This window comes from Saccoglossus kowalevskii, chromosome 2 (assembly GCF_978046115.1).
Source record: "Saccoglossus kowalevskii chromosome 2, keSacKowa6.1, whole genome shotgun sequence".
Classification (NCBI taxonomy): Eukaryota; Metazoa; Hemichordata; class Enteropneusta; family Harrimaniidae; genus Saccoglossus; species Saccoglossus kowalevskii.
This window is the reverse complement of record NC_140642.1, coordinates 4,754,430-4,767,334: the sequence shown is the minus strand read 5'-3', so window position 1 is coordinate 4,767,334 and position 12,905 is coordinate 4,754,430. Positions and strand designations below refer to the sequence as shown.

General features: G+C 36.2%; 1 protein-coding gene across 1 annotated transcript in view; it reads left to right on the top strand.

Annotated features, from left to right (window-relative positions):
• Positions 1-12,905, top strand: part of LOC102802333 (N-acetylated-alpha-linked acidic dipeptidase 2-like) — a 52,345-nt gene that overhangs the window by 2,813 nt on the left and 36,627 nt on the right. The window contains exons 2-4 of the mRNA XM_085508114.1: positions 6,315-6,471; positions 6,919-7,050; positions 8,871-8,996. Coding sequence (XP_085364240.1) covers positions 6,315-6,471; positions 6,919-7,050; positions 8,871-8,996 — 415 coding nt within the window. The remainder of the gene's footprint in view (positions 1-6,314; positions 6,472-6,918; positions 7,051-8,870; positions 8,997-12,905) is intronic.

Sequence of the window (12,905 nt, the reverse complement as noted above, 5' to 3'; positions counted from 1 at the left end):
GAGTATATAGCACTGGAAGTGTATGACACTGGAAGTGTATGGCACTGGGAGTATATAACACTGGGAGTATAAAGCACTGGGAGTGTATGGCACTGGGAGTATATAGCACTGGGAGTGTATGGCACTGGGAGTATATAGCACTGGAAGTGTTTGACACTGAGTGTATGGCACTGGGAGTATATAGCACTGGGAGTGTATGGCGCCGGAAGTGTATGGCACTGGGAGTATATATCACTGGGAGTGTATGGCACTGGGAGTGTATAACACTGGGAGTGTATGGGACTGGAAGTGTATGGCACTGGGAGTATATGGTGCTGGGAGTGTATGGCACTGAGTGTATGGCACTGGGGGTGTTTGACTCTGAGTGTATGGCACTGGGAGTATATAACACTGGGAGTGTATGGCACTGAGTGTATAGCACTAGGAGTATATAGCACTGGGAGTGTATGGCACTGGAAGTGTTTGACACTGAGTGCATAGCACTGAGAGTATATAGCACTAGAAGTGTATGGCACTGGAAGTGTATGACACTGGGAGTATATAGCACTGGGAATGTATGGCACTGGGAGTATATGGCACTGGGAGTGTATGGCACTGGGAGTATATATCACTGGGAGTGTATGGCACTGGGAGTGTATGGCACTGGGAGTATATAGCACTGGGAGTGTATGGCACTGGGAGTATATAGCACTGGGAGTGTATGGTACTGGAAGTTTATGGCATGGGATGTATGATGTAAGAGTATATGGCACTGGAAGTATATTGCACTAGGATTAAATGTCACTGGGAGTATATATGGCACTGGGAGTGTATGGTGCTGGACGTGTATGGTGCTAGGATTATAAGATAAGATAAGATAAGATAACTTTATTGACATTATTCTTTCTATAGAAGATGAACATAGTCAAGTGAAATAAAAAAAAGTAAAAAGGATAATCAAAAAATTAAAATAACAGGTGTTTTATTAATACACACCTGTTTGCATTATAAACACACCAAGCTTAATGTGGCAGTTTGTCATAATGTAAAGAAATTTATCGGGATGATCCATTGAAATAAAATTAGGATTATCCTTATGTAAGTCTGTAAAAAGTATCTGCCTCATTTTATTGTGCTGTGGGCAGTCCATAATGTAATGGTACTCATCCTCAACTGAGTTATTGTCACATCTTGTGCAGATTCTGTGTTCCAGTTTTGTTTTTGGTCTAGTATACCTCCCTTTCTCAATCATAAGCTGATGGTCACTAATTCTTAATTTACAAATATATTTTCTATATTTTGAATTATTCACATCCATCAAATATTTTTCCATTTTGAAGTTTGTTTTAAACTTCCTGTAGGTGCGAAGTTTGTTGAGCTCTCCTGAATCAGATTTTTCTAAATTAATGTCACTCTTCCACTTTTTTGAATAATCATCTTCTATTTTTTCTAAAACTCCCTTCACACTTTTACTATCCCCCTTCCAGTAATCATGTATATTATCAACACCAGTTATTTGACTGATTGTTGTTGCCCACTTTGTTTTGTTGTCGATATTGTAAGACATTGCCTCATGAATTAGAGTGTTTTCTTTCACAGTGCATGATCTATGCCAGTATTTTATCATCATTTTATTAATAAATACTGACAGTGGATGTCTACCCAGCTCTCCTCTTACAGCCAAATTTGTTGCAGACTGGTTAACTTGAAGGAGTAGTTTGCACAATTTTATGTTAATTTTTTCGATGACTGTTTTGTCTGTATACTTTTCTATCCCCCAAATCTCACAGCCATATGTTAATATAGGTCTAATAACATGATCAAAGACATTCAGCCAAGTTTTTATATTAATTTTGGGAGACCCACTAAGAGATTCTTTAATAAAGAAAAATGCTTTGACTGCCTTTTTATATAAATTTTCTTTTGCCAAATCAAACTTTCCATTTGGCTTAAACTCCATACCTAAATATTTATAACTACTCACAATATCAATTTCTATATTATTATAATAAAAATTGTATTTATGATTGAGCAACCTGCCATTATATGTCACTGGGAGTATATATGGTACAGGGAGTATATGGTAATGGGAGTGTACAGTATGAGAGTGTGTGGTATAGGAATGTATGGCACTGGGAGTATATGGTAATGGGAGTGTATGGTGTGGGAGTGTATGGTGCTGGAAGTGTACATGTATGGCTCTGGGAGTATATTGTGCTGGAAGTGTATGGCACTAGAATTATATGTCACTGGGAGTATATATGTCACTAGGAGTATATGGTAATGGGAGAATATGGTAATGGGAGTGTATAGTATGGAAGTGTGTATGGTGCTGGAAGTTTATGTCACTGGGACTATATGTGGCACTGGGAGCATATGGTAATAGGAGTATGTATGGCACTGGGAGTATATGGTAATGGGAGTATACGGTAAGGGACTATATGGTATGGGAGTGTATAGTGTGGGAGTGTATGGCACTTGGAGTATATGGTGATGGGAGTGTATTGTATGGGAGTGTATGGTTTGGGAGTGTATAGTATGGGAGTGTATGGCACTGGGAGTATATATGGTACTGGGAGTATGTGGTAATGGGAGTGTATGGCACTGGTAGTATATATGGCACTGGGAGTATATGGTACTGGAAATGTATGGCACTGAGTGTATGACACTGGGGGTGTTTGGCACTGAGTGTATGGCACTGGGAGTATATAGCACTGGGAGTGTATGGCACTGAGTGTATAGCACTAGGAGTATATAACACTGGGAGTGTATGGCACTGGAAGTGTTTGACACTGAGTGTATAGCACTGAGAGTATATAGCACTGGAAGTGTATGGCACTGGAAGTGTATGGCACTGGGAGTATATGGCACTGGGAGTGTATGGCACTGGGAGTATATAGCACTGGGAGTGTATGGCACTGGAAGTGTATGGCACTGGAAGTGTATGGCACTGGGAGTATATAGCACTGGGAGTATATATCACTGGGAGTGTATGGCACTGGGAGTATATGGTACTGGGAGTGTATGGCACTGAGTGTATGGCAATGGGGGGTGTTTGACACTGAGTGTATGGCACTGGGAGTATATAGCACTGGGAGTGTATGGCACTGGAAGTGTATGGCACTGGGAGTATATAGCACTGGGAGTATATATCACTGGGAGTGTATGGCCCTGGGAGTGTATGGTACTGGAAGTTTATTATATATATGGTCTTTATTTATAATAGAAGGCCATCGGCCCATAATATCTACATACATTATTTATATTTGAAAATAAAATTACAATTTTTAAACAATTGACAATACTTGTAGCTCTTTTCGCAATTTCATTGCGTGAAAAGTAAAGGCTCCCTGTCTTTGAAGAAGATCTGTATTTTTTGTACCCATTAATTTGTAATATTTACTGACAAAAGTTAGCAGGAATATACTTTATTCTTAAATTAACAAAAAAGGAACAAATAAGTAAAAAATGGTATTCATTTTCAATGTTGTTACTGTTACAAAGCAAGCAAATGCGTTCACTCCTATCTACATTATTTTTTCTATCTGTCTCAATACGAAGATAGTGGCATGAACAGCGGAGTCAAGCTAACATTTGAACATGAGAATGCACTTTCACACAAAATAAATACTTTTCAGGTTCCAATGAAAATGTAAATTCCCTATAAAATGTCAGTTTCTCTAAAGTACATACCTGGCTGAACCAATCAGTATATAAAACTTGTTTCATTTTTTTCTTAAAAATGCGCAAAAACACATTTACGTTATTGACAGTTTGTGATTCCCAAACATCATCTAAATTACATAAAAATAATATATTTTTAATATGACTAACCCAGGTTAACCTGGATCTAAGATTGGATTTTTCAATATTATATAACATAAGGTAGCATTTCTTTGGGTAACGGGTTTCTGGCATTTTTAATAATTTTGTCCAATACCTAATGCATTTTAATGCCGTGTGAAAATAAATAGGAAATCTGCCACACTCACCCAATACTGCAACATTTGGAGCATTGCAGGAGATACCCAAAAAATAACGACAGGCTAGAGATTGTACACGTTCCAAACATAAATGATTTTCAAAGCCCCATACATCGGAACCATAAGTTAATATTGGTAACACCATAGTGTCAAACATTTTAAAAAATACATCAAAGGATAACATACCAGTAATTTTTGTAACCCTGGTAATATTGAAAAATGCCTTCTTTGCCTGTTGTGATAATATTTTTGTTGCTTCAGACCAAGAAAGTCGGTTTGAAAAAATAACACCTAAATATTTATAATATGGCACCACTTCGATTTGTTCCCCATCGTAAGTCCATTCCTCATTGTTTGAACGTTTACCCCCAGCTTTGAATACAATCACTTTAGTTTTAGATAAATTTACAATTAGTTTCCACTTATTACAATAAGAACTCAATGTGTTAAAGTGTCGCTGTAAGCCAATGACAGTGTCAGAGAATAAAGCGACATCATCTGCAAAAAGCAAGCACATAATTTCAACCAAATCCGGTGAAAGTTGTATGCCCCTCTGAACCCCAGAATGTATCTCGTGTGCCAATTCATTTATAAAAAAGGAAAACAAAAAGGGACTAAGCATAGAACCCTGACGCACATCGGTTGGGCAGTTAAAATACTCAGTACAACTAGTAATAGATGTGCGCATGCACGACTTGACATCTTTGTACATAGCATAAAGCATTTTGAACATTTTACTTGTAACACCACCCCTCAGCAGAATATACCACAATTGTTGGCGTTCAACCGTGTCGAAGGCCTTGGAAAAATCGACAAATGCACAGTAAAATTTTCCACGTTTTTTAGACAGATATTTTTGAATAACGCACTGTAAAATGAAGATACTATCAACAGTTGAATAACCAACACGAAAACCAGCCTGTGATTCGTCAATTTTCCGAAGGCCTCCGACCAGAACCTGAGACGTCGGTTTAAAATAGACGTGAATATTTTGCTAAATATACTTAGTAGAGATATTCCCCTGTATTTATCGGGTCTGTTTAGTGAACCGTTTTTGTGAAGTGGTACAATGATAGCCCTTGACCACTGCTGAGGAAAAATACTTAAATCAAATAATCTGTTAAATAGCACAATTAAGTACGGCAAAAGATAATCTATATTCGATTTAAAAAATTCCCCTAGTAATCCATCCGGTCCGGGTGATTTGCCATATTTTAACTTGCAAACCGCTACTATAATTAATTATAGAAGTTTATGGCATGGGATGTATGATGTGGGAGTGTATGACACTTGAAGTGTATGGCACTAGGATTAAATGTCACTGGGAGTATATATGGCACTAGGAGTGCATGGCACTGGGAGTATATGGTGCTGAACGTGTATGGCGCTAGGATTTTATGTCACTGGGAGTATATAAGGTACAGGGAGTATATGGTAATGGGAGTGTACAGTATGGGAGTGTATGGTATGGGAGTGTATGGCACTGGGAGTATATGGTAATGGGAGTGTATGGTGTGGGAGTGTATGGGACTGGGAGTATATGGTGCTGGGAGTATATGGTGCTGGAAGTGTGTGGCTCTGGGAGTATATTGTGCTGGAAGTGTATGGCACTAGGATTATATGTCACTGGGAGTATATATGTCACTCGGAGTATATGGTAATGGGAGTGTATAGTATGGGAGTGTATGGCACTGGAAGTGTATGGTGCTGGAAGTTTATGTCACTGGGATTATATGTGGCACTGGGAGTGCATGGTAATGGGAGTATATGGTATGGGGGTGTATAGTATGGGAGTGTATGGCACTGGGAGTATATGGTAATGGGAGTGTATGGTTTGGGAGTGTATGGTAATGGGAGTGTATTGTATGGGAGTGTATGGTTTGGGAGTGTATAGTATGGGAGTGTATGGCACTGGGAGTATATGGTAATGGGAGCATATGGTATGGGAGTGTATGGTTTGGGAGTGTATGGTAATGGGAGTGTATTGTATGGGAGTGTATGGTTTGGGAGTGTATAGTATGGGAGTGTATGGCACTGGGAGTATATATGGCACTGGGAGTATATGGCAATGGGAGTATATAGTGATGGAAGTATATGGTATGGAGTATATGGTAATGGGAGTGTATGGTATGGGAGTGTATGGCATGGGAAATGTATGATGCTTGGAATGTATGGCACTAGGAGTGTATGGTACCGGTACTAGAAGATGAATGAAACTGGGAGTGTATGGCACTGTATGTTTGTTATTGTATGGTAGAATACATTATGATTTAGTTTATTACCATTATTATGTTTCTTCAAAAAATGCCATTAAATATTCAACTTGTACACAAATAATATTTTGTTATGCAGCTATTTGACCAGTACACCCCATTTAGCCGGTACTCCAGGTGATAAAGTTACTGCAGAGTACATAAGAGATGAATTAAATAAATATAAATTAGACTCAGTAGAGATTATTCCTTATGATGTCCTTTTATCTTTTCCTGATGAAGATCAAACAAACCATGTAAGTAGGTTTCTGTTTCAGACAAGACTTTCCTATACTGTTATAAGAAGTATTGTACTGGGTATTTTAATCTTACTATATTAGTAAATGTGAATTCCAAATATGGAATTATTATGCGCATAAGCATTCTCTTATGATAAAAAACAAAAATGGCTGCCCCAAAAGTTTGACTGGACCCCACACAAAGAAGTTCGCTAAATCTGTTCTACACGCTTTGGATTTCGGCATTCCCATGATGTATTCCTGAGAGGAACTGATGTATAATAATAAGGTTATTTTGAGGATACTGCAAAGTATGCACTCAGACAGTATGCTGCGTGTCGCTTGATACTCCGCTGTACTTCATGCATACTTTGCAGTATCCTCGTAATAACCTCATAATATTATTACAAATTTTGAAGTCTTACCAGCATATTGTTTTAAAATTTGTAATTTTTCTTTCATCAGGTGTATATACACAACTCTGGTGGTGATGTAATATTTAAAACACATGCTTATGAAAAGCCATTGACTGAACAGGAAAATAGAAGTGATATTGTGCCACCATTTAATGCTTATGCTAAAAATGGCACCGTTTCTGTAAGTCTAAATCATTTACTATTTCAAGCTTTCAATTCATGATATTTATACTTGTTTGATTTTGGCAATTGACTGCCAAGTTGATAAGCCAAGGGTTTCTGATTCCTCGACTTAAACGTGCGCTTAAGAAGTTTTTTGGTCACCATCATGATTTGGTGGGATTTCTGTCTGTAACATGATTGCAGATTTGCTTGTTGATTGATGTATGTGTTCGTCTTTGTGACTTGGTGTGGTTGTTTGTCCAGTAAACTGGATTTGACTTTTTTCCCTGACATGACTTTGGAACATCACGGCGGGTGTAGCATGCCAGCATCAGATGCTTACCCTTCATGTGCACCTGGTCTGACTCCCTTGTGGGGGTTTGTGATGTTTCGCTTCCATCGATTTTGTCAGTATATTTTTTTCTAGACTACTGATATTTGGAGAATGGCTTATTGGTACTACTATAATTTTTTATCTCATCAGTGCTGAGATATTTAGATATTATTACTATGTGGGCAATTTAACATATTCTGTCATTTCTGTTGTTAACTAGGTGCATTAAAAGCAAAACTGGTGTCATTTATTGAATGTAGTTGCTGAAATATGATGGTTCTGAATGGGTCTATGTTTATGGTTTCATTTATCCATCTGTCATCTGATGTCATTTCAGACATGTCTCAACACATTTAAATTGACAAGACATACATGTACCTCTCATGGTATGCATATATTTGCACCATGATTTTAATTTTTGTATTGTTGACCTTTGTCTCTGTCATCAGTCATTCAAACTGGGCATTGATTGCTTGGATTCTTATCCACATCATATTGTTTTTCAATTTGATTCAAAACTGACAATGATTTGATTCAAATGACCAACTGGTGGTCATATTTTTTTTATCTGTGTGCTATATGTTACTCATTAATACTTCACTGATTTTCATTATATATGGTTTGTACAAAAATAAATAAATATATAGACCATTTTCCATTCACTGTGAGATATCGCGTTATGTGTGCAATCAAACATAAAAACAGGACAAACAAAGGTCAAAGCGTTGTAATGGCGTCAAAACATCGCGTGGAATTCAACAAATGCAAAGGTATTTTGGGGGATATTTCCATGCTTAATATTTTGCTGTACACATTTTATGATGGTCAATTTTGATGAAGTAAAAGTATCTAAACACAATATTTCCTGTCAAAGATCAGCCTTTCGATGTGAGCTATGAAAACAAAAAATTCAAGTTTAAAATTGTTTGATTTTTGCAGTAGATGTTTGAGTTCTTGCAGTTGAACAGAAAATTACCTATTCCTAGAGCTTTACATGATTGTTGTTGTGCTTGTACTATATTATCAATAATCAATCAGATCAGAAACTGCATGGCCCTTTAGTGTATTAAAAGCCTGGCAATGAATGAAGCTTTCTGATTGGTTAAGAAACTGCATGGCCCTTTAGTGTATTAAAAGCCTGGCAATGAATGAAGCTTTCTGATTGGTTAAGAAACTTTAGGCAGTATTGAAATTTGGTACAAAGCAACATAAATTGTTTTTTGTTTCATCTTCTTTTTGTGTTTTCAAATGTCAGTTCAGCTGAAGAACAATGTACATATATAATATGTACTGTAAAAAAAAAACGTTTCACTGGTATTAAATTTCACTATATTTATATTTTGAGTGTATTCACTGGCTTATTATCAGTTCTTGAATTTGATCATGAAACAATGAGCTATATTGTGACATATTACTGAAAATACCACCATTTAAAACCCACTGAATAATTTATAGTATTATTAGAAGCAGGGCTCCAATAGTATCACTATGTTTTATAAATGCAGGGTGAACTGATCTATGTGAATTATGCAAGAGTAGAAGACTTCATGTTCCTTGAGACCAACATGAGTGTGAATTTTACTGGTAAGATTGTCCTTTCTAGATATGGAAAGATATTCAGAGGAGATAAGGTAATGTATTTATTAAAGTCACTCTACCCCATCCAACCCAAAATGTATTTCTGGCCATCATGCAAACACATCAACAACATTTGCATTTTTTTATTTGCTTTTGAACTTAATTCAAGTATGTCGTCTTGCTCATAAAAGCTAATATTTGGAAATCACTGCTGTGAGATGTAGTATGTGTTATTCATCATTCCCACACACATGTTATTTTTTGGACTATCCCAATTATTTTGCTCAAATAATGCATACATATAACTCTTATTGATGATTTCATTGAGCTTTTATCATTGCATCAAATACCATCATTGCATTATTTCATTAGACCATTCTATTGAATGCCACCATTCCACTATTTCATTATATCATTAACATTACATTCAATCCCACCATTCCATTATTTCATTAGACCATTCCATTCAATGTCATCATCCCAGTATTTCATTAGACCATTCCATTCAATGCCATCATCCCATTATTTCATTGGACCATTCAATTCAATGCCATCATCACATTAATTCATTAATTCATTTTGGACTATCCCAATTATTTTGCTCAAATCTTATTGATGATTTCATTGAGCTTTTATCATTGCATCAAATACCATCATCGCATTATTTCATTAGACCATTCTATTGAATGCCACCATTCCACTATTTCATTACACCATTAACATTACATTCAATTCCACCATTCCATTATTTCATTAGACCATTCCATTAAATGTCATCATCCCATTATTTCATTAGACTATTCTATTGAATGCCACCATTCCACTATTTCATTACACCATTAACATTACATTCAATTCCATCATTCCATTAATTTTTCATTGGGCCATTTCATTCAATGCCACTGTCCCATTTTTTCATTAGACCATTCTATTGAATGCCACCATTCCACTATTTTATTACATCATTACATTTAATTCAACCATTCCATTTCTTCATTACATCATTCCATTCAATGCCATCATTGCACTATTTTATCACACCATTAGCATTACATCTAATTCCAACATTCCACTATTTTATTACACCATTCCATACAATGCCACCATTCCACTATTTTATGACACCATTAACATCACATTTAATGCCATTATTTCATTACACCATTAGCATTACATTCAATGCCACCATTCCATTATTTCATTACACCATTCGATCTAATTCCACCATTCCATTATTTCAATACACCATTCCATTTAGTTCCCCATTCCAATATTTCATCACACAATTCAATTCAATGCCACCATTCCACTTTTCCATTCATTGTCACCATTCCATCCCACTCCACTTACATTATACCATTACCATTCCATTCATTGCCCCCATTCCATCCCACTCCACTTTCATTATACCATTACCATTCCATTCATTGCCACAATTCCATTGCACTCCACTTTCATTATACCATTACCATTCCATTCATTTCCACTATTCCATTCCATTCCACTAACATTATACCATTACCATTTTATTCATTGCCACCATTCCACTCCACTCCACTTACATTATATCACCACTGTTTCTACTTGACTGATCACTGGTGATACACATCAAAGGTCACTGATCTCAGTGCAAATATGCATTGTTGTATGTGTTCAATGAAGCAAATGATTTATCTTGTAATAATATCCTTGGTAATGTATCCCAGAATCCCATATAGGGTTTCAAAACCAACTCATGGAGAGATTGCACAGTCTGATACACATTTTTAAACCTACCAATAAAATCTTTACAGAAAACAAGATGTCAGAAAATCAATATAAGCACTCCTATGAACTGGGTGCCAAACTAATAGAAAATATGTTTAGTTCAAAGTTATCAAATCAAAAACAATACATAAAAAGCAAAACATTTCATCCACATTTTAAAAAGAAAATTGTTCTAAAATATATGTATTCTGTATTTGACAAACAGTTCATTCGACAAATGAAAACTCGCAGGAATATGTTTCAGCTATTAGAACAGAATGATAGTTTTCATAATACTAGTTTAAAAACGCACTTCGAAGATTGCAGTGTTTGAAGATGTAGATTCTCAGGAGGCAACAGTACTGTTGACTTCTCCCTCCACTGGACACCAACTAACTATTTAAGTTGATTTGCATACAAAGCAGAGCTTGCAACATGATAGCTATTCATAAAGGGTGTTTTTTTTTTACTTTTCATATAATACAGTAGTCACACAATGAGGCAGTTCGTATTTGTCTCAGTGAATCATTAATTTTTGACAGACACCTGTACAAAATATTTGGACAAAAGCCAGCTAAGATTTTCTGTTATCTTGCATGTTTTATGAATCTATTCACGTCTAAATGCAGAACTTCTTTTTGCGATGAGGCATTTATTTTTATACTAAAATATCTGAATTACTTTGAATAAAACTGGAAATTATGTCCCTTAAAATAATTAAACAAATAAGGCACCAATGTTTTTGTAAGATATTTACATCTTTTAAGGACATTCGGTAGACTGATTCCCCACTGTTGGTTCAACCCCAAAACTTGTTTGTATTCAAAATTAATTATGACAATGCATATTTATATTGAAACAAACTGTGATAAAGGGAATTATATTATATAACAAAGGGCAAGGTCACCAGAGTTCAACTATGTTTATACCATTACCATTCCATTCATTTCCACTATTCCATTCCATTCTACTGACATTATACCACCACCATTCCGTTCATTGCCACCATCCCATTTCACTTACATTATATTACCACCACTCCATCATTGCCACCATTCCATTCCACTCCACTTTCATTATACCATTACCATTCCATTCATTGCCACCATTATAATCCACTTACATTATATCACCACCATTCCGTTCATTGCCACCATTCCATTCAACTCCACTTTCATTATACCATTACCATTCCATTCCTTGCCACCATTCTATTCCACTTACATTATATCACCACCATTCTGTTCATTGCCACCATTCCACTCCACTCCACTTTCATTATACCATTACTATTCCATTCATTGCCACCATTCTATTCCACTTACATTATATCACCACCATTCCATTCATTGCTACCATTCCATTCAACTCCACTTTTATTATACCATTACCATTCCATTCATTGCCACCATTCCACTCTACTTTCATTATATCACCACCATTCCGTTCATTGCCACCATCCCATTCCACTTACATTATATTACCACCACTTCATCATTGCCACCATTCCATTCCACTCCACTTTCATTATACCATTACCATTCCATTCATAACCAACATTATATTCCACTTACATTATATCACCACCATTCTATTCATTGCCACCATTCCATTCCACTCCACTTTCATTATACCATTACTATTCCATTCATTGCCACCATTCTATTCCACTTACATTATATCACCACCATTCCATTCAACTCCACTTTTATTATACCATTACCATTCCATTCATTGCCACCATTCCACTCTACTTTCATTATATCACCACCATTCCGTTCATTGCCACCATCCCATTCCACTTACATTATATTACCACCACTTCATCATTGCCACCATTCCATTCCACTCCACTTTCATTATACCAGTACCATTCCATTCATTGCCACCATTATATTCCACTTACATTATATCACCACCATTCTATTCATTGCCACCATTCCATTCAACTCCACTTTCATTATACCATTACCATTCCATTCCTTGCCACCATTCTATTCCACTTACATTATATCACCACCATTCCATTTATTGCCACCATTCCATTCAACTCCACTTTTATTATACCATTACCATTCCATTTATTGCCACCATTCTATTCCACTTACATTATATCACCACCATTCTGTTCATTGCCACCATTACACTCCCTCAACTTTCATTACACCATTACTATTCCGTTCATTGCCACCATTCCATTCCATTCCACTCCACTT